This window comes from Ambystoma mexicanum, chromosome 6p, assembly GCF_040938575.1.
Source record: "Ambystoma mexicanum isolate Mex_15411 chromosome 6p, UKY_AmexF1_1, whole genome shotgun sequence".
Lineage (NCBI taxonomy): Eukaryota > Metazoa > Chordata > Amphibia > Caudata > Ambystomatidae > Ambystoma > Ambystoma mexicanum.
The window spans coordinates 1,251,708,939-1,251,731,006 of record NC_090935.1 but is presented as its reverse complement, the minus strand read 5'-3'; the positions used below and the strand labels follow the sequence as shown (position 1 = coordinate 1,251,731,006).

The 22,068-nt window shown below is 45.4% G+C and overlaps 1 protein-coding gene across 2 annotated transcripts in view; it reads left to right on the top strand.

Annotated features, from left to right (window-relative positions):
* The window catches only part of VPS13A (vacuolar protein sorting 13 homolog A), a 2,994,934-nt gene that overhangs the window by 2,946,080 nt on the left and 26,786 nt on the right, over positions 1 to 22,068 (top strand). For both annotated transcript variants that reach the window (XM_069625905.1, XM_069625904.1), the window contains one exon: positions 6,857 to 6,931. In XM_069625905.1, the coding sequence (XP_069482006.1) occupies positions 6,857 to 6,931 (75 nt within the window). The remainder of the gene's footprint in view (positions 1 to 6,856; positions 6,932 to 22,068) is intronic.

Here is a 22,068-nt window from a genome sequence, read left to right as displayed (position 1 = left end):
CCAAACTGTGATGAGAACTCAAAATCCTGATCTCTGCTTATTCTGTTCCTCCCTCTTTGTGATGCCGGAAATCTGATAACATACCCCATTAATGCTCTCCAGCTACTGGACCGTCATCAGTTCTCCTCTTTTTCCTTTCTCTCTACCTGTTTCCTCTTACTGCTGTTGTTGTATTCTTTCCTCCATTTGTAATTTGTATATTGTGTACTAAACTTGATAGCATCACACCTACCTAAGCTCCTCAGAATAGACACCATGTCAACAACAACAGATGTTTATTCAGCATTGCCCTAACCCATATACAACAATTTACATTTCAGATCATTTTAAAACATATTAACAATACACTCGATTACAATAATATAAAGGCATATTACAAAAAATAATGATACACAATCCAGAGCCTAAGATATTATTTATCAGTAAAATTCTGGTGCTTTCCTAAAATGTTTTTGTTGTAATGTGCTCCCTCCTGTATAATATGGAACCTTGTTTTGGAACGTGGCCAGCACAACCAAGAATGCAATGTTATGATTCTGAAGGAGGGCGGTTGGAGATCAGGGTAAAGGCCGGTTGTGCTGGGGGTTTCTGCTGTGGGACTTAACTAAATAAAGTTAGGTTATCCACCCACCTGAGGTGCAGAGCGTCTTCTTTTCACTGGCGACGAGGTCCTCGAGTGCGAACAGCAGACCCCCAGCAGGTCCCTTCAATCTGCCAACTGGCTGCGCTTGCTTGAAGCCCCGAGGCGGTCCTCCTCCAGCTTCCACCTCTCTCACGTAGGGGCCGGAGAGCAGGTGTGGGGAGTGACAGCTGCTGGCGCAAGGTTGACCTGGGAAGGGACGAAGTCAGTGGTGTCCGGAAGGAGAAGGTGAGTGTGGCCCCACCTCCCCCCACAGTCCGGTATCGGAGGGTCCATGGTCATTGTGGCGCATCCAAGGAAAGGAGGGGAAAAGGAAAATGTGGGGGCAAGACTCAGAGGGAGCCCCAAAAAGGCTGAGGGCGCCACATCTGCAAGGGGCCGCATGCGTACTCCGGCCACCCACCATTGCTGTATATCAGCCTGCACACACCAGAACAGCTGAGCCAGTGGGAGGAAGCAAAGGATAAACGCGCCTGCGCTGGAGCTTGAATCAGCAGCACGTCTCAGCTGTCAAAGTTAGGGATTAGAGGATGCAACCTAACAAAGGGCATCCTGCCCATCTTTTCTTTATCCCCATCTGATCACTTTCACCAAACTTCTTCTCGTTTGTCTTGCAAAGCACCTCATGAGGTTCCCAAATGATCTCCTCAACTACTCCTTCCCCCTCCTTTTGCTCTTAATCTTTCTCCTCGTTAAATCCTCCTTCTGTTGTTGTTCTTTCTTCCACAACCCCACCTTCCACCTGCTCCTGTCGTTATCCCGCTTCCAAAACCTTACCAACCTCCAAGATGTTGTTCTCTTGCCTTCTTAAACTATCCTTTAACCTCCTCTTTGTGCCTCTGAAATCAGTCCTTCGGCCTCCTTGTTCCTTGCTTCCAAACACTTTCAATTGTCAAGACTTCCCCTCCTTCTCTCCAGGCTACTCTCTTCTTCCAATCTCTTTCCTCTCGCTAGCCATCTCCAAATTCTCTCCAGTAGCTCATTCTCTAAACACACAATCCAACTGGCTGTGCGTGGGGTTTTTATAGGGCGCTTTTTCACCCTACCGACGGTTGAGCTTTATGTGAGGGATTTCCCCTTTGTGTGTAAATTTACAAATGCCCTGGATTTGGCTCTTTGTAATGGCTTCACTCAATTCATTTATGGAGCTTGGCCAGGGCATTTTTTGCAATTTTTAATTTCACTCTAGTCCACCTTGTGAACACAGGGAGGCTGTGATTGTATTAGTTTGTGCTTTTGCTACTCTCTGCATGGAAATATTTAAGTAAGTCCAAAAAAAGCAGTTTTCTTTCTGGTCTCTGCTCTGTGTTGGCAGATTACACTGTACATGGAAATCCTGCTTTTTGATTTAGTTCCAGACTCATATGTGAACTTGGTTGGCTGGCCGCATCTGATATTTCCACAGATTCTGGTGCCCTCGTAACCTGCAAGCAGAGCTGCATAGCACATTTCAGAACACTCGAGCTGTCAGAGCAGGGGCTTGACTGAATGTTGAACGAATTCAGAGTATTAGCTACTAATCTCTGATGGCATTGGGAGTTCTGCTCCCTCAATGGAAGAGTGCTAAACTTACTGTTATCTGACCATGGTGTAAAGGGTTAAAAAAGGTTGGCAGAAAAGGATGTTCAAGTCGAGAGGTCTGCTTCCGTCTCACTCTTGTAATATTTAAGTGGTCATTTATAGAGCCCTCATGCCACTTTTAGTGGCCTTGCTGTGTGTGGCGCTGTAACAAAAGGGAGGGTTATTAGTCGAATAGTAGGAGAGATTAATGCAAAACCTGTGGTGTTTGTGGATGCAGGTCTGAAGTACCCAGTTCCTGTGTGACAATCTGCCTTCTACAGGTTTGGAGGAGAGACTTAGGAGTAAGATATCGATGGGTATGATATGATATGGCATTTATAACGCGCCTATTCAAAAGTGTTTCAAGGCGCGATGAGGCAAGGGAGGGGAACAAAGGGAAGACGGACAGCGATCTTAATAGGCCAGGTGTCATTGAGATTGTGCGATGGCAAGTGCATGGTAAGTGCAGACATAAGTGCTGGGAGGGGGACTGTAGGGATACAGAGACAGTCCCGAGGTGCAAGGGTCGCCAGGGAGGCAGTGCCGGTGGACAATTGGCTGGGCCTGGGCCCGAGATCAGTGAGAGTGGCCAGGTAACCAGTGCAGTTTCAGTCAGGAATTTAGCAGCGGAGAGGAGGAGAGAAACCAGGAGCAAAGAGGAAGGTTTTGAGGTGCTTCCGGAACCGGAGATGGTTCACCTCAAGTTTCAGGGAGGCAGGAAGGCTGTTCCAGAGGGAGGCTCCTGCCGCAGAGAGAGATATACCCCCAACTCGTTGCTTGGAGAAGCAACTGACCCTGAGGGAGTTGGAGGCGAATGAGCGAAAAGCTCGAGAAGGAAGATATTTAGTAAGAGAGAGTTGAAGGTATTTCAGCCCCAGGCCCCAGAAGGCCTTGTGGACAATGCAGAGGGTTTTGAACTTAATCCCCGCAGCCACTGAGAGCCAGTGCAGAGTTTTCAGTCCTGGAGAGATACGGTCCCTGGGCTTGAGGCAGTCCTGTTCTGGATAAGTTGCAGAGGGCGGAGAGTAGAGGCAGGCAGATTTAGATAGAAGATGTTACAATAGTCCAGCCTAGAGAGAACCAGGACTCTGAAGACAGTGAGCTTCTGGGGGAAGGAGAGGAAAGGAAGAATACCTCTGAGTAGGTGCAGCTGATAGTGTGACTTCTTAGAGACGTCAGAAATGTGAGGAGAGAAGGAGAGTGTGGAGTCGAAGATGACCCCGAGGTTTTTAGCCTTGCAGGTAGGAGCAGAAAGAGGGCCAAGAGAGGCCAGCCAGAGAGCTGCAGGGAAGGAGGGAGTGGGTGTGCCGATGAGTAGAATCTCAGTCTTACTAGCATTAAGGCAGAGGTCATTGGCGGCACACCGCTCCTGGATGGCAGACAGACAGTCAGAGATGATGGAAGGAGAGGAGGAGGCCAAGGGTAGCCTGAAAATGAGCTGGGTATCATCCATATAGCACTGAAAGTTGGGGCAGAGAGCGGCGATGCGGTGGCCAAGGAGTGCCAGGTATTGGTTGAACAGGCAAGGAGAGAGGTTAGATCCCTGGGGGACACCACAGAGAGAGAAAAAGATGTCATAGAGGAAGGACCCAGATGGACCTGTGAGGGTCGATTGGAGAGGAAAGAGGTCAGCCACGCCAGAGCCTGACCAGTGATACCCAGGTTATCACAGAGACGGTTGAGCAGGATGGCATGGTTGACAGTGTCAAAGGCAGAAGAGAGATCTAGCAAGATGAGAACGCACAGAGTGTTAGAGTCAAGGTTGGAGAGCAGGTCTTAACGGATGTTCAGGAGAGCAGTTTCCGTGCTTCTGGCAGCTCTGAAGCCAGACTGATGGTCATGAAGACAACCAACAGATTCCGTGTGGTGATTCAGCTGGGAGATGGCCAGTTTCTCCAGGAGCTTGCCCAGGAAGGGAGTGATGGAGATTGGGCAATAGTTAGCCGGGCAGGAAGGGTCAGCAGAGGGTTTCTTAAGAAGAGGGTGCACAAGGCAGTGCTTAAGGGGGGATGGGAAGACTCCAGTGGCGAAGGAGTGATTGCAGAAGTCAGCCAGGGCAGAAGCCAGGGAGTCGATGTGGTCCTTGATGGTTTTGGAGGAACAGGGGTGAACCTGTTTCAATGAGACTTTCATAGATCGGACTTGTCTAGAAAACTTGTCAGCAGAGAAAAAGGGAAAGGCAGAGAAGGAGGGAGGGAGGGGGGGTGGCTGCAGAAGGACCAGAGGAAGAGCAGGGAGTAGGGGGAGGGAGGCGATAGGAGGAGAGTGAGGACAGGATGTCCTGAGTTTTTTAAATGAAGTGAGAAGCCAGTGCCGTGGAGAGAGGGCCTGGGAAGGGACAGGAGAGGTAGAGACTGCAGCACGATTGGCCAGTTCCTTGCAGATTTTAAAGAGTTCAGCCGAGTTGTTAGATGCTGCAGAGATGCAGGCTTGGATGTGAGCTCTCTTCTTGGTGATGGCGGAGAGCCGGTATTCTCTTTGCATCGGGTGCAGGCCAGTTTGTCAGAGGATGAACTTAAAGCACGCCATTTCCTCTCGGCCACCCTACACTTGCGTTTTAGGGAGACGCGGTCCGAGTCATACCAGGAATTACACTTGGCTTTGGGCTTCAGGCGGATTCTCATGACAGGGGCAAGGATATCAAGAGTATCAGATATAGAAGAGTCGAGTGTGGAGAGGGCTGTGTCAGGGTGAGAGTCAGCCAAAGGGGGAGGAGGGGATGAGAAGGTGGCGGCGAAAGCCTCAACTGACACGCACTTCATGGGTCAGATGACCGAGAAGGTGGGTGGCAGTGATGGAGGTGGCTTGGCCTGAGGGGTAGGGAGGGTGAGGTGGGAGGATAGGAGAAAGTGATCACTCCAGGAGAGAGGAGTGGAAAGAGGGGCAGAGAGAGGAAGGTCTGAGGAGATCAGAGCATCGAAAGTGTGCCCTGCAGAATGCCTCGGGCCAGAGGGGAGAATGGTGAGTGAGAGAGAGTCACAGATGTCACGACAGTGTCCCGAGGGGGAACAGGAGGCATCCAGGTGGATGTTGAAGTCTCCAAGAAGGAGGAGTTAAGTGGTTGAGGCAAGGAGTGAGGAGGAGAGGTCCGCCCACTCAGAGAGGAAGGAAGAAATCTGACCAGGTGGCCGATAGATCGCATCCACAGTAAGGGAATGGCTAGGGGAAAGAGAGAGCCTGCAGACGAGGCATTCAACAGAGGAGTAGGTGAGGGTAATAGGGTAATAGGTCAAGAGCTGATAGACTATAGTACATTGGGTGTGGTTAGTTTTTGATGTGGGAGACTGTGAGATAGCTTAGTCATTGTTCTATTAATGTTGATGTGTTAACAGTTAATCCTGTGGTGGTCGTCTGTGGGGGATTTGTTTGTGTAGTGTAAGGTGGTAGGAGATCCTAGAGGGGCGTTTGTTAGTCAGGGAAGAGGGGAGTCAGTCTTACAAGGCAAAACAACCTGCAACCCTGAACTTCTACTGCCATCTTGTAGACTGGTCCCATTTAACTAGCACACATTGCCACATCGCCCCCCTCTTTCTTGCAAGTTCTCTCGCTCTCTCTCTCTTTCTCTCATTTTACCCCAGGTGCAACAAAACAAGCATCTGGGAGTTGGCAGATGAGTGAAGGGGGCGGGGGCCGGCAGTCTTTGAAACTCCACTCATTACTGCGAGATGCATGCTAGGGTTAGAGGACGGAATCAGTTTTTGGTTCAAATGAAGTGCTGCTTGAGATAATGGAAGTTATCTAGGGTGCACATCTTTAACTATTACTGGGCGCCATCTGCATACTGGTACATAAAAATGCTCAGCTGGTCGATCAGGACCTCCAGCAGCTCCAGATTAGAAAGACAAGTAACAGAATGTGTCCTTGAAGAATGCCAAACCCAACCAGCACTCCAAGATGGGAATGAGAATACAGTGCTAAATTGTATGAAGAACTGAAGAATGGCCTACAAACATGGAACCCTGATATCAAACACACACCGACTATGACCATGTGGCAGTAGAGGGACTGACTGATTGCTGCATTTTTCAAAGTGATCTGAGGAAATCCCACTATAGGCCATCATTTTCTTTGCAATAGAGTCGATCCACCAATTATTAGATGAGATAAAGCACCTGGATACAGGTTTCCTGCTCTGCCAGAATGTCCCCTGATTCTTGGCTTCCCCGTTGCTCCTTGGCCTAAACATCTGAAAGTGGCTTCTTATACAGATGTCATGTATGTGGCGCCTTTACAGGGAAGAGCCCCCGCATGCATTGTTAGTACTGTTTTGCTTTTACTTTGTAGTCTTTTATTCTTTTGTTGTTGGGGTTATTTCTCCAAGATAGATGGCTGTTTTTTAAGACATGATATGATGCAATTTAATATCATTACTGGACTACTTTTAATTCAGGGTGGGCGACCACTTTGTTCTTTGTTGATAGCATTAGAACATCTTTCAGTTCAGAGACGTGTAAATGCTAATTATTATGTTATCATGCATTTTTCATTGTGCCTCTGAAACATATTTTTGATCATTTCTGTCATGGTTCCATGCACTTTTGCCTGGCTTCAATTAATTTAAAAAAGCTTATCAGTTAGTTAAGAGAAATATGTATTAGCAATAAAGGGTCAAAGTTAATCGTATTTTTTTAATATTTCAAATGTTTTATTCTACAGGAGCGGGTCAAGTCTGTATTTCATGCCAAAGAATTTGGAAAAATAATAAATTTTAGAACTCCAGAGGATGCCATGGTAAATATAACAGTGTAATCTAGTCTAAGTTGTAATGTCTAATATGCAATTTTCTTTTCAGAGTGTTTGTCTTCATAGCTAAATAAGTACGTTTGTATTCAGTACAATGACACTCAAACCCCTATTTGTTGTCGTTTTTTAGGGTTAGCTTATTTGTAGGCATACACGTGAGCCAAAAACGAATGTTTTTTTGTTTTTTTTGTTTTATTGGTTAAAAATCAGTTCAACCTTTAACAACAATACAAATATGCATAAATAAATCAATTCAAGCAATGCACAAGGAAAAGAGAAAAAGAAATATGAAGAAAATAAATGAAAAGAAAAAGAATTAGTTAATTGAGATCTTGATGAACAAGGAATAAAAGAAGAAAATAATAATCCTATACAAACTAACCGAAAGAAATTGACCTTAAAAAAATGTACTTTATAATCATTATTACACTTCATGCTCAATCATTATTAAATCAAAAAGACGCAACATCATTTATAATGTGTGCGGTTAATCTTGACAAACAGTAATTCCACATATGAACCATTGATAAAAAAGAATCATGTGTAAACTTAACCCTCTTTCCCTTAACTGTTTCAAGGCTTCACACATTAACAGCAAATGCTTTGTTGTTTCTCTCTGTTTCACATCTTTACAGAATCTACAAAATACAGCCACTTCTTTAACCAGACCATAACTAAACAGTGTTTTGTTTGTCCATATCAGGTTTAGGTGGAATCTCAGGAAGGAGGAACGAACTACTCTGCTAGAGTAAAGCGATGGGTATGGAGCCACAATACTTTTCTTTGTGGTCTCCTTTTAGGTGAACTAGGGAGGGATATGTATGAAATTCCAACACTGTGTTAGCCCAATCCGCCATATACAGAGCCTTCTTAACTTTATCTGGGTTGCCCGTTAGATCTAACACAGAACACCACGTCTCTGCCAGTAACGATAGGGCTAGTACTTTTATTTCGGATGAAGCTCGGAGTCCACCAAGCTCACATACTTCTCCAAACTCCAGCATCAGAGAATTTGCTAAAGGTTCTAGCATCTTCCTATAAAAGGGTAGATGGCTCAAAAAGACTCTAGCCTTCAATGAAATACTTTCCAACTCATATTGAATTATTGAATGCAGCGTGAAGGATGGAAGATGAAGGACTCTTCTCCAGATCGGGGCTTCCAAATGAGGCAAATAATCTATCATGGCTATATCATATATTTCAATCCCATAAAGTAACTTGGGGATGACATTGCTCTAAGAAAAAATGCAGGTAATTATATGGCAAAATAACCATATGACATGAATAATTTCACTCTGTCTAAACCAGGGTAATTTTTTACACACCCTGGTGATATTCAGCCCACAGGTACAATTGCTTTCCTGTTGGGCTTCTGTTCTTTCATTAATTGTTTTTTTGCATAATATCCTATTTCATTTCTCTGACGAAATTATAATGTACACATGATGAATGTTATGCTATATGTTTCTGTTTCATTTTTTTGCTATGTCTTTTAAACCTGTGTAAAAAGCATTCTGAAATTCTTAAAAAATATGTTTTTTTGTATAATAAATTTATTTTCATGTACTCCTAGGATTTTCCTTTGGTTTTATTGTTCCTGTGACTTTCTTTGAAAGCACACACCTTATAATAATATGGGGATTTAACCGAAATTATTGACAGAATTTAGGACTGTCATCGGCGTGGGTTCCTTTCTTAGGTTCTTAGGTTTTGAATGTTTATACTGCCCCTGCCCACGCATACACACTGGGGCACACCTATTGTTTGTATTTATTAAAAAAAAATGCAGACCGAGCAATAAAGAAAATGTGCCAAATTTTGAATCCACCCTTTGTAATTGGTTCGCTAACTTAACGGCCTTGGTGTGGAGCCTTGGTATGGAGCCATGAGAGAATACAAATTAAAGAGGGTCTAGAATTTATCATAAAGCCAAGATAAAGAAAAGAGCCAATCTTCTCCACTGACTTGCTTCAACATACCATTTGAATGGAACTTGTTTCTGAGTGCTTGATAATTGCATTACCTTTGTTTTTGTAGAGTTGATAGACAATCAATTGGCAGTAACAAAGGCAGAGAAGCCAATCAACACACGTGGGCCATTCAGGGTATTATCGAAGATTAGATATCCATCTGCATAACCCGTCTATAAAGGGCTTAAAATAGATATTTCCGGAGTTGTCAAGGCTGAAGGCTGCCAATATTGTTTTAAGTATGCCATATACAACTTATAAAATGCAGGGGGCTAAAACGCATCCCTGCCTCACGCCTCGTGGGTTTTTATTGGGGGAGACAAAACGCCTTGATGATTTAGGCTAACTTGTATAGTGGAGTGGTTATGGAGAGCGACTATCAATCGTAGAAGACCAGGAGCAACGCGCGGGCCACTGCGTCGAATGCCGCTGCAAGGTCAATTGAGGCAAAATACACAGGGTTAATCCCCTTTGACCAAGACTGACACTGGATGCACTTAAATAACATGCCATTCAAGTGGGTGCCCATCCCATTCCTGAATCCCGTTTGCCATTTAGATTTTTGAGTCTGCGTCAAGAATTGCAATTAGGCGGTAATTGCTTGGATTTGCTCTCTCGCCCCCTCTTATATATAGGTATGATGTGGGCACTATCCCAAGTTGAAGGGAATTGCTCAAATTTCATAATATTTGAGAATAGAATATAAAGGATATCTGCCCAGAGAAACAGATTTGTTTTAAAGAGACGGTTTGAAAGCCCATTAGGTCCAAGGGCCTGTGAGTTACAGATTCTCCCAATTAGATCTATTAGTTTGGACTGAGAAAACCTGATGTCAAACTGGGTGCCATAAGGGGCTCCCTTAGTCATCCCAGAAGGGTCCATATTTTGGGGCGGGCATAGAGTGTTTCAAAGTGTTGTACCCAGGCCTTCTCTGTTACAGCGTTCACCAGCCTACCCACTCGGCTATTTCCCATGGCATTAATCAGTCCCGAAGAATTTTGAGTTACTGTGAGCCATTGCAACTACCATTGAGTCCAGTTGAAGGTGTTGAGCTCTAGAAGAAATGAGCCAATTGTTGTACTCCTGATATGCTTTCTTCATATTCACCTCTTTGGAAGGTTCGGATAGACAAGCGTCATTATTAATCTGCATAAGTAGGCGTCTCATTACTCGTCTTCTGTTGACCACCACCCTATTATATATGTGTAAATTAGGAGAGGAGCGCAGCTTTCTACTGCCGACCCTAGGGACGTTAGGGGCAATTACTCCATCCACAAAACCCTAAAAATTCTCAACCGAGAATTCAGTCTGCATTTCGTGCTTAGACATCGATGCAGTTGCTTCAACAATTGTTTGAGTGACTTTGGTTAACATATGCGGTGTCCAATGTAAGCGATTGCCCTGATTGTTCGGGATGACTGCCCTCCGCCCCAAAGTTGTAGCAGTGCAGCCTTTGGCATTTTCCAATGGGTCGAAATAAGCTGTCAAAAGGGAGTGGTCACTAAGCTCCGTCCTTTGCACTTTGAAGCAAGAACAATTGTCCATCAACCTGTGCCCCACAAAAATTTAGTCTAGGATGGAGGAACTCAGCCCATTAGACCAAGCTGCTGAGGGGGAAATATCTCTTACCGACGCATCAAGAGGTAGAAACCCCATGCCTGTAAAGCAGTCTGCCCACAGTCTTCCTTTTTTTTATTTTCAAACCCTCATTTCTTGATTCTGTTTCATTCTGACCCATTGCTGAAACACAATCTGAGTTTAGATCACCTGACACCAGAACGTGTCCAAGCGGTGTAGTATTGTACCAATCAGCAACCCGTAAGGAGATCAATTCAACTATTGCTCTCATACCATGATGCCTATAGATATTGATCACCAGAACATTCACTACGAAATTGGTAAAAAATCTAATATGAGTGGACAATATACCAAACTGAACTTCAAAAGATGTTACATTCTTGATTAGTGGGGAGAGTTTCATCCGGGTCAAAAGGCCACCAGATGGATGACCATTGTCACCCTGTTGTGCCGCCTGATTGATGATCTTGTAACCATCAAAGGCCCGCTGTGACTTAAACCATGTTTCTTGCAGGTTTATAACTGTGTATTTTCTTGATATGCAAGCCAAAGAAACATTATTAAACAGGTGGGTAGGACCTCTGGAATTGAATGAAACTACCAAGAAATAATCAGATTTACTATCTGCGAATTCAGAACTGCCCCTCTGCTCACAGAAAATATACCCACCAGTCTAATCCGAGCAGGAAGCCATAAGCCATGACCAATCTCGGCTTTCTTCAGAAACCACAATCTTTCTTTTTAGGGTCAAAACTTGCTCTCCTACTGAGGCCCAAGGCCCCGGCTGCAATGATTGCTTCCCGTCGTTCTCCTGTAGGGAGTCTCTTGGTTGAATCACCCCCTGCCAAGAATTGATATTAAATGGCAATAAGTCAAACCCCAAACATCTCAAATTGTCACATTCCTTTAGTAGGGTATCCATATCTAATCTTGATTTTAAGTAACTCACCACTTGATCAAGTCTGGATCGATCAGGATATAATACTCTGGCACATCTCCAGAATAGATTCCACCCAACGTGGGTATTTCTTGTAAGAGGGACAGTGTGTTTGATCGATTCAAAACTGAGAAGGGTTGGGGCGTGGCCAGCGAGCGTAGGATGAGGACGTGAATCCTCAGAGCTCCCGGGGCCGCCAGCTAGATCCTGCTTCTATCCTACAATTTTGAGTTGCTACACCCACAAAAATACACCCACAGGCGGCGGAACCACTCTACAATGTGCTGCTCTAATGTGTGCGTGAATCGCAGCACCAGCGGTGAAATATCAGCCGTGAAAAACTGGCCTTACCAACGGCGACAGCCTCACAAAATGGCCACCGGAGCAACGGACTAGGAGTTGGCACGAACCAAGGAAGCTGACGTCCTATACCCCTGATAGTGGGACCGCACCGCTGTGACACTACGGAGAAACCCTGCTGACACGAGCTGCGTGTTGCCACTGGTGTGAATACTGCATGCGCCCGAGGAAGCAGACGAGCGACACCAGTACCGGCTCCGTGAGGAAGAGAGGAAACCAACCTCAGGACACTGATGAGCTCCCGACGGGGCTGCGAACGCCGCCACTAAAGCGGTAAGAAATAGAATATCCAGACCGCCCCCAGCGCCGGCGAACCTTAAAACACGATCGCTGCACACACGGGTGCCAATACAACGATGCTAAGGGCTCCAACAAACAAAAAACTAGAAATCAGTTGCACCGACCCGGCTGACACCTCTAATCCTACACTACGCGATTGTCTGCCTGAGCTACAGAGCATATACTGGCAAAGGAACTGACATTCGGAACAACAGCACACGAGCTGCAATAAGAACTGAACCGATAGAAACGCTGCCTAAGGGGTAGGGGAGAGAAATACCAGAACGCTGAGGCTGAGTGGCAAAGTGCCACTGAACCTGAGAGATGATTGCCTACTGACTCTATGAAGCACATAGTCAGGTGCAGGTGCCTGGTAAAAACATCAACAAGACAACACTGTGCACAGCATCGGAGGTGGGGAAATCTGCACGGAACCCCTGCGGATCCAGGAAAATCCCACATATATCTCCTTGCATGCAAAAGGAACAAACTGTGTGGCGCTCTACCCGATAGCGGGAGGGGCAATGATACCATAACCCTATAATGCACAGCTAACACGTGTCGGGCATCATTGCATGACATGGTCTGCCCACCATCTCCCAGCCTGGATACACAAAGTCAGACTCCCCGAGCTTGAGGCCCCGACTGCAGACACCATATAAGAGGCAATAACAGCACCATATCACCGTCTGATATCTTTGCAGGTGTTGTAGTGGGCCATCGACCCATCCACACACAACAGGGTCACACTGAATCAATGCGTGACACAGGATCGTAAGAAGAACAGTAAAACGCCTACTCCACAAACCAATACCCATGCCTTCATGATGTAGACATCGGCAGACCTTGAGAGGACCGTGAATGAAACGCCATACGTGATAACGCAGTGGATGCATGGGAAGTGCTCACGAACTGGTTAATGCTGAACACCTGTGATAAGGAATGGAAAGTATGACACAGTGATAGAAGCTGGGTGGAAACTCTCTAAGGGATAGACACCAAACCTGGTGGCCTTGCCACCCACTGCAAACTGTAAGCAAACATCTAAGGAAAGCAACGTCTTGTAGCATCTCCTAGCCAATGCTCCCGCAAGAGTGTACTTGGTGCACCTGGTGATCTGCTTACCTGGCTCCCAAAGAGATCCTGGAGCAATAAAGAAAACTGGAAAGTGCCCCAGCACACGGTAACGCCCAGAGCACACACTCCACAGGTCCAAACCATTCTACAGGCAACAACTGTGTTAAACCGGCTTCCCGCACACCAACACTGACTACAACACTATGGGGAAGGATAGAGCAAAGCCTGCTACAATACAGAGCAAAATGAAGCTGTACACAACCTCTGCCCAAGCCCCCTCACACGAGCAAGCCAAATCTGGCGACACAGTGGGATCGGAAGAGAATATATCCCTGAAAGACGTAATGAATGCCATCGCCAACTCAAGAACCTCGATGGAAAAGAAGATGGATGGAATAAGCACAGAGGTGTCGCTGCTACACCACGACCTGCAGTAGCTTACGGCCCGTACGGGAGAAGCTGAGGGTTGTATTTCGGAAACAGAAGACGGCCTGAGGGCTGTAAATCACCAAATGACAGGGGCGCTAGCTCGCCTCAAGGCACTGGAAGAACGGGTGAAAGAACGGGTGGAAGAGGGAGAAGGTAGGGCACAACGGAATTGCCTTTTTTCCTGACTTTACCAGAGAGGTACAGAAAGCGAGGCAGTATTTTGATCCACTCAAGAAATGACTTCAAACCCTCAACATAAAATATGGAATCTTATTCCATGCACAACTGAAAATATACTATAAAGGAACAACGGCACACTTCACGGACCCTAGAGAAGCATGGAGCTGGGCAGAAAGTCATCTAGAGGGGGACTGGAGACCAAATAGAAGGCACGACAGCGGCAGGAACCGACCATGGCTGTAGAGGGGACCGCCTGAGCAGCCACCACAAGAGCTGTAAGCATTACCGAACAATGACAATGACTGAGGCGAAGGAGACGACATTGGCTACTACTATATGCACCGAGCGAAGACATCATGATGTTATTACGTGACCAATCTGTTGACAAAGCTGTAGTACTCAAGTTGGGTGGAGTATAGGGAGGGGGGAAGGGGAATTATTTATTATGGTTTTTTACGGGTCAGAGATGCACAACACACATACTCCTACACAAATGCACAACACACATACTCCTACACAAACACATCACATCCTTGGATGGCAGTGCAGGCACCTCCCAGGAACCTCACGCACAATATCCAACAGCAGCTACTTTACATCTAATGGCGACGTCCGATAGTAACGTCCGAACCCTGCGACTCCTGACATGGAATGTTAACGGGTTAGGTAGTGGTATCAAATGAAGACTTGTCATCCAGGCTTTGAATAGACACAGACCAGACGTGGTACTGCTTACTGAGACCCATTTGGCAGGCACAACCTGCAATCTTTTTAAGTCTACCAACTTCCGGACGGCATTCCATGCCGGCTTTACCACGGGCTCAAGGGGGGGTGCTTGTACTGATTCACAAAAAGCTCCCCTTCAAACTCTCCAAAGTAACACAAGACACGGGGGGGCAGATATGTCTATGTAACTGGAACACTATGAAACCAAACCATAGCAATATTAGCTGTGTACTCACCACCTCCATTGATGAATACATGTATAGAAGATGTCACCCCTTTGACTGTCAATGATACCTCAGACATACTGATTTTGGGGGGTGAGTTTAATGAGGTCATGAACATAGGAATGTACTGTACGCACCTGAGGGGCAGAAACCCGGAAGCTCGTACAAAACTGGCCGGCTTCACTGAGGCACTGGGACTGAAGGATGTGCGGAGAGATCTCCACCCTACGGGCCTAGAATACTCATTCCACTCAGGGGTGCATGCTTCCCTCTCAAGGTTGGACTACTTCTTTATGCCAACAACGGACATACATAGGACTACCAGCGAGTCCCTACTGCCACGCGGAATCTCTGACCACTCTCCCCTTCTAATGGAACTGACAAGGACAAGACCACTTCCCCCACCCTCCAGGCACCTTAACAGTTACTATCTGGGCTTCCTGGAATCCGTAGAATACATCCGAAAAGCTACGAAAACCTATTTTCAACTGAATATTAGGTCAGTTGATGACCCAGGGATACTATGGGAAGTGTATAAACTTGTGCTGCAAGGAGAGTTCCTCTCCTGGACAGCGGCACATAAAAAAGCACACCTAGAAAAGATAAGGGAAGCAGAGGTGCAGTTGGAACAGGCAGAACAATCTCACCTGACACTGGACCTGCCCGAGACCAACCGTTCATTAATATTAGCTCAAATGAAGCTGCAGAACATAGCACTAGACATGCACACAGAGCGATGTGTGGCATAATCTATGAAACGGGTGACAAGGCAGGCAAAATGTTAGCGTGGCTGGAACGCAGAGAGGAGGGACATAGAAAAGTCAGAATGATAAAACCTGCAAATGCTGAACCTTTGCTAACCAACAAAGATATTGTGGAAGGTTTCGCAGCTTACTATGCTGATCTTTACAAGTCCCCCGGGACCCCTGTCAATACCGCCGTGCTAGACGAGATCTACCTCCCAAACCTAACTGTCGAGAAAAAGACCTGCTCGAAACAAACATCGGAGAAGAAGAATTTGTGCTGGCCATGTCGCAGCTCCAATCCGGGAAAACTCCCGGGCCGAACGGCTTCCCAGTGGAGATATGGAAGAGAATGGAACCAAACGAATTGGCACCGCACCTTCTGCGCGTGTACACTTATGCAAAGGCAAAAGGCCAGCTACCCACAGACCTGAGAAAAGCCACTATAATAGTGATACCCAAGGTCGACAAACCCCCAGACCAATGCAGTTCGTATAGGCCAATCTCATTAATAAATAGCGAAACCAAAATATTAGCGAAAATACTGGCGAATCGATTACAGAAAGTCATTACATCATTAATACACCCGGATCAATGCGGCTTCATGCCCAAAAGGTCCACACGTATGAACATACACAGGCTGCACTCGGCACTAGAAAGAATCCCTGCTCTTCAAGGTCCCCTGGCACTGTTGACGATAGACTTCGAAAAGGCTTTCGACTCAGTCTACTAGGAAGCACTGTGGGAAATAATGCACCAAATGGGCTTTGGGGAACAATTTATGGGATGGGTACAACTACTATATATCTCCCCTAAGGCCGAGACCAGGATGAATGGGTGGCCATCCAAACACTTTAAGTTAGGTAAAGGGACGAGACAGGGCTGTCCTCTGTCCGCAATGCTCTTTGTGCTGGCAATGAAGCCTCTCGCCATACTATTAAGAGACACTCAGACATGGACCGGATTTCAATGGTCAGACGAGTGGGAGGATAAGACCTTTTTATACGCAGACGACCTGCTCCTATACCTATCCGACCCTGCACTCTCCTGTCCTGTAGTAACGCACCTGCTGGGAAGATATGAATCTTTCAGTGGTCTGAGGGTAAACTGGTCAAAATCCATACTATTTCCAGTTAAAGAAGTAGAAGATGCTGTTCCACGCAACTGCCCTTATTGTGTAAAAAGAAACCACTTTCGATACCTGGGGGTGCATATCACAAAAGACCTAAATGAATATGTAGCGAGAAATCTCCATCTAATCATAAAACGATTCAAAGAAGATGTCAAACACTGGTCGCCCTACCACTGACTCTACTAGGGAGAGCAGCGCTGTTCAAGATGATGACATTGCCACGATTCTTGTACATCCTCCCAAATGCCCCACTACACATCCCCACATGCAAATTTCACAGGATTGACAGAACCCTTAGGAAGCTCCTGTGGAGCAACGGCCACCGGCGCTTGCACTTCACAACCTACAATGGTCCATTTGGGAGGGAGGCATTGGGCTACCGCGACTGCAGACATATTACTGGGCAAGCCAAATGGCATCAATAAATGACATGCTACACAGAGACACTATGCTACCTCATTTCAGACCCGACACCATAAGAGGAGCGAAAACAACCCCACTGGAGTCACTGTATCGCAAAATCAACACGAAGAGCCCCAAGACGATGTCATCCCACTTGACGGTAATCTGGGCTGAGACACACAAATATATCAACTGGGAAGGGAAAATCACCCCAGCGCAACCGCCATGGGGAAACAAGAGCCTACCTGAGGTAGATAAGCTCCCGAAATGGCAGAGCTGGACAGCAGCGGGTATAGCTAAGGTGGGAGATGTAATTACGGAGGGGAAACTAGCTCCTTTCGACAACTTGATTGCCGAATTCAACCTCTCTGATACAGAGCGGTACCGACACACTCAGTTAAGTCATGCGCTACAGCGCCACCTCCCTGATCTGTGTAACATGGCAGAAGGCACTCCCATAGAGAGAAACCTAGTTTTAGACCGGACAGATGTCAAGACCACCTCGGTGATGTACAATGCCATCACCTCCTTTGCTACACCTGAAATAGCGAGTCTAAAGTCCAAATGGTAAAGAGATGTGGGAGCGATCCTGCTGTAAGACTGGATTGCAATACTAATGTACCCAAGGGAAACGGCCATATCATCCAGACTCTGCCTCATACAGCTCAAAATATTACACAGAATATACTATCCAAGGGTAGCACTCTATCACTGGAGCAGGATCACAGACACTAATTGCCTACGCTGTCACCAGGAAGAGGGCACCTTCTTCCACATACTGTGGGATTGTCCTCACATAAAACGATACTGGCAACAATGCTGTGACACATTATCGCGGGCCCTGGGCCGCACTATACCTAGAGATCCAAAACTATTGCTGTTAGGTGTGGAAGATGAAGGATCAATGTTGCGGTACGATAAATTGCTGTTTTCGACCTCCACAGCACTATTTAAACATAACATTGCCAAACTGTGGGGGTCTAACACAACTCCGGAACATGCACAATGGATCACCGATGTGGACGCATGCATAGCAATGGAGCAGCAAGTAAGTATATGTGGCTAGAGGCTGCCCGACGAAAGCCAATAAGATCTGGTGAAAATGGGAAAATGCCCATTAATCTGCTGGAATCTATACGCTACATACTTTATACAAACTGTATTGAAAATGTGAATATGTTACACTGTCACTATTGTGTGTTGCTGAATCTTGGACCCAAAGTTATTAGAACTGTTTGAATGTTAAGATTGATGGACTCCTCCGGAGTCAATGTTTGATTTGTAGTATGTACTGAGAAAACAATAAAACATTTGATATGAAAAAAAAACTGAAAGTGGGTTTCTGGAATTACGCTTTCAATCACCACAGTTAAAATGTCTTCCTGCTTTTGCGGCTGTTTTGTGCGGTGTGAATTGCACAAACCCAGTGGACCCTGTGGGCAGCAGTCCTGTGTGGGTGTCTCAAATGATTAGGACCTCTTTGTGCAGTTTTGAACCCAAGGAAAGCAGAGGGTGCGGTTCGTTGTTCGAAATGTGGCTGCCCAGAAATATTTAAAGTTGGTGGCATTTTCAGACTGCAAGGCGCCATCGCAGATACCCTGGGGGTGCTGCTTGTGGACCTGCCACTTCATGAGATGGTACATCTTTTTCCTCTCTGTGCCCACTCTTTAGGACTGGAGCCGAGGTCGTAATGGGCTGGCTAGTGACCAGTCCTGTGTCAACCGTCAGCTCCCCGGCCCAACCCAACTGGGACAAGGCAGCCTTGACTGCTGTCTGTGCAAGTAATGAGTTTATGAAGCCTTGTGCGCCTTGCTTCTGTAGGTTTTTGGAAGGCATATACTTTGATTTGTTCGACTGTAAAGCCAAAAACTAATGCTATGACTGTGGAGAGGGGAAGATGTTATTTGTGGATGGATACACTTCTTCAGTGCTTTGAGCCTTCCCCATCCTGATATCTCACAGCAGTGCTCATTTCTTGTGAGCATTTTATGACTTGTGTTGGCCTTTGGGTTTGGTTGTTTTGATGTCACGCTTACATAGTAAGAGTGCCAGCTGCAGATTCTACTCTTTCCATGAAAAGGTAACAGCCGACACTGCCAGTGCAAAATGACTAAGAGCCCTGCTTTTGTATTCCCTCTACTAAAGGACTCTTAAAATAATTTTAGAAGTCTACAAAATAAATGTTCTACTCACTTCTAAAATAGTTTTGAGCCTCTTTTTTTAAAGGATCCTCCTAGTAGTCTTCGATATAGAAAGAAACTATCTGTATAATGGGACCTGTGAGGTCATTTAAAAAAAATTGAAACGATTCATACAGCCCACAATGGTGGCCATTTTAGTTCAGTTAGACTCAGTCTATTGTCGGCTGGCTTCCCTGATACCAATCCAACTCAGCCACTGCAATTGTTCCATACCTGCCACCTGCCCGATCATGTTTATGTCCCACAAAAGCAGTGCAACTGTGCCACTGCCTCCAGAATGGTTGGAATCATCGCCCTGGAGCCGCACTTCAGAGGCAGCCTGTGGCGCAGTGTAACAACCCTGTTGAGCAGTTGTCGTGACCACGCCCCTTCCACCTTCTCCTTGGGAAGCTGTAGCAGGGCCTTTATCAACTGCTAACCACAGCAGCCCCTGTCCGACTAATTAAGTACTCACTTAGTAAGGCTGAGTTTGGCGATCATAGTGGTGCAGAAATAAAGGCAGAAGGTGGATGGATGGATGATTGGATGGATGGAGTGCTGTGGTTGACCAAACTCCAGCAAATGAAAGAATTACTGGTGCACTTGAGATTACACTTGTCATGTGACAGCAGTACCTGCACACGGTATACCTTACATATAGAGGAGACTATACCAGGTGTACTATGGCATTATTGAGGCTTTTGAGGCTTCACTTGGCATATGATGGCAGCACATTTATGTGGATGCTGCGCCTTATATATGATGATCATATGCCCAAGCGGGTGCATCATTTTCCAGGCATTACCATGTGATGTCTTTCTGAGCAAATTGGTAGGCTGCAGCATCTCCATACTCTTATGTTGTGTGAGTTACTGGACAAATGAGTGGGTATTTGTCAAGGGTTGCCATCATTTGTCCACTTACTCACACAATGTAGAGTATGGAGATGCTGAAGCCTACCAACTTGCTCAGAAAGACATCACATGGTAATGACTGGAAAATTGTGCTACTACTTCCCCCATCTGCCCGGTGCCTTCTCCCACTCGTGCTCTCTGCTTGTCCAAGCCAGCCCATCAGCGGAAGTGTTCATGATTTGCTCAATCGACACTTGTTATCTGGGAAAGGAGAATCTTCCACCCCATCACTGCACCTTCCCAACCAACTCCAACGTAACTCTCCTAATGTTGCATGCATTTGTAAATATGTAAGTTGTTCCTATTTAGATCCTCACCCTTAATATTTATTCTATTTATATATTGTACACCTTGACCATCTAAGTCTCAGTATATTACCCATCCATCATCCGGTATATCCTCATTCAGACATTATTTGCATATTATTCCTGCATCCTACCCGGGGAATGCCTCCTCGTTTGCAATGTATCCTGTGTATGTAATGTCTGATAGAAATTACATCCTTACAGTTGAATAAATACAATACTTGGCTATACTTTAGAAACATATGGACAAGGGTGTGAGCACCTGGGTATATGACAACAGAGCTGCTCCAGATAAGATTGTGAGGTGAGTGTATTTTACTCCCAATTTTTTAACTTTGAGAGTCAATGCAATTTCAAGGGAATACAAATTAGTTTCTCCTTCTCAAGAGAGTAAAAAGTATGTGACATCGAGCCAACGCGTACTGTAAGTGATTTCAATCCGGCGCACACCCGAGTCAAGCCCAGCATGTAGTGCACAATTGAAACCCTTATTTATTTTTATCTATAAGTTCAATATTCTGAACGATATACCACTCGTATCAGACCCTTCTCCTGAGACCCCCCCCTCCCCCCGGTCACACTGAACCAGGAATAAGGCTAGTTTGCAAAGATAAATATTTATTTATGTATTTAAAATGTAATCACAATATATTTTAATAGGTAAACAACAATCACCAATGGGGTGACAGAACACTGAATGATATATTTAATACACTATGAATCAAGTAATGAGCACAAAAACAAATGCACAACAGAAAATAATACTTTTGAATTGGTGTAGAACAGATGGCACTATGGTTAGGAGTTCTCCCTGTAACACCCCTCAACCCCCCCGCCCCATAGTCAATGTAAAGAGATGGGAGGAGAGAGCAGGTATTCAGGAATAGCACAAATCAAACAGAATATCAGTCCCACCTTGCCCCTTCAAACACAAGAGAAAACGGAATTGACTTTTCAGCTCTCAGGATGGCTTTTAAATTGTCTTTGGAATTGAGCTAGCAAAAACACCAAATGTGATCAAAAATACTTAAATTGTTATACATTTCTATGGGAGCCACTTTGAACAGTTGCACAAAATCACAAGCAATGATTTAGTCAAAAGAAAACTTTTGAAATCTCAAAGTCCAAGTGGGGAATACATTAAAGCTCTTTCACACGTGTAAAATGTCTCAAAGTAAAATCGCAGCAAACTTTTCCTTACGTGATATTCGCTATAACGGAAGAATTGCAATGAGTTCTATGGATAGCTAAGGAGGTCAGGTACAAGTAGGAGTTGAAATTCCGTTTCTATAACAAAACCTCAGGGAGTTATAGAGGTTTTAGTAAAGGTCGTTTTTGTAAAATAGGCGCAAGAATGGAAAACAGAAATGCACTTTGAAAATGACAGATGGGTTGATTACAATAGATTATGACTATGAAAAAGTGAATACCACAGATGGATCTTACAGTCACGTTATCAGCGTAACCCGCCTGTTGTGGATACTCTACTTCTTCAGATGAGAAAAGAGTCAGCACAAAGATAGTTCTAGCAACACTATGGTTCTGAATTAAAATGGGATGGGTTTGAGATAGGGATGAGATAATGCAAATATACTATGGGTCACAGTTCTTCCTATTAATACTCACAGGATAAGTTATTAAATTGGACTGTCAGTTCTAGTCATGGATTGGATCTGCTCTAGGAAGAAC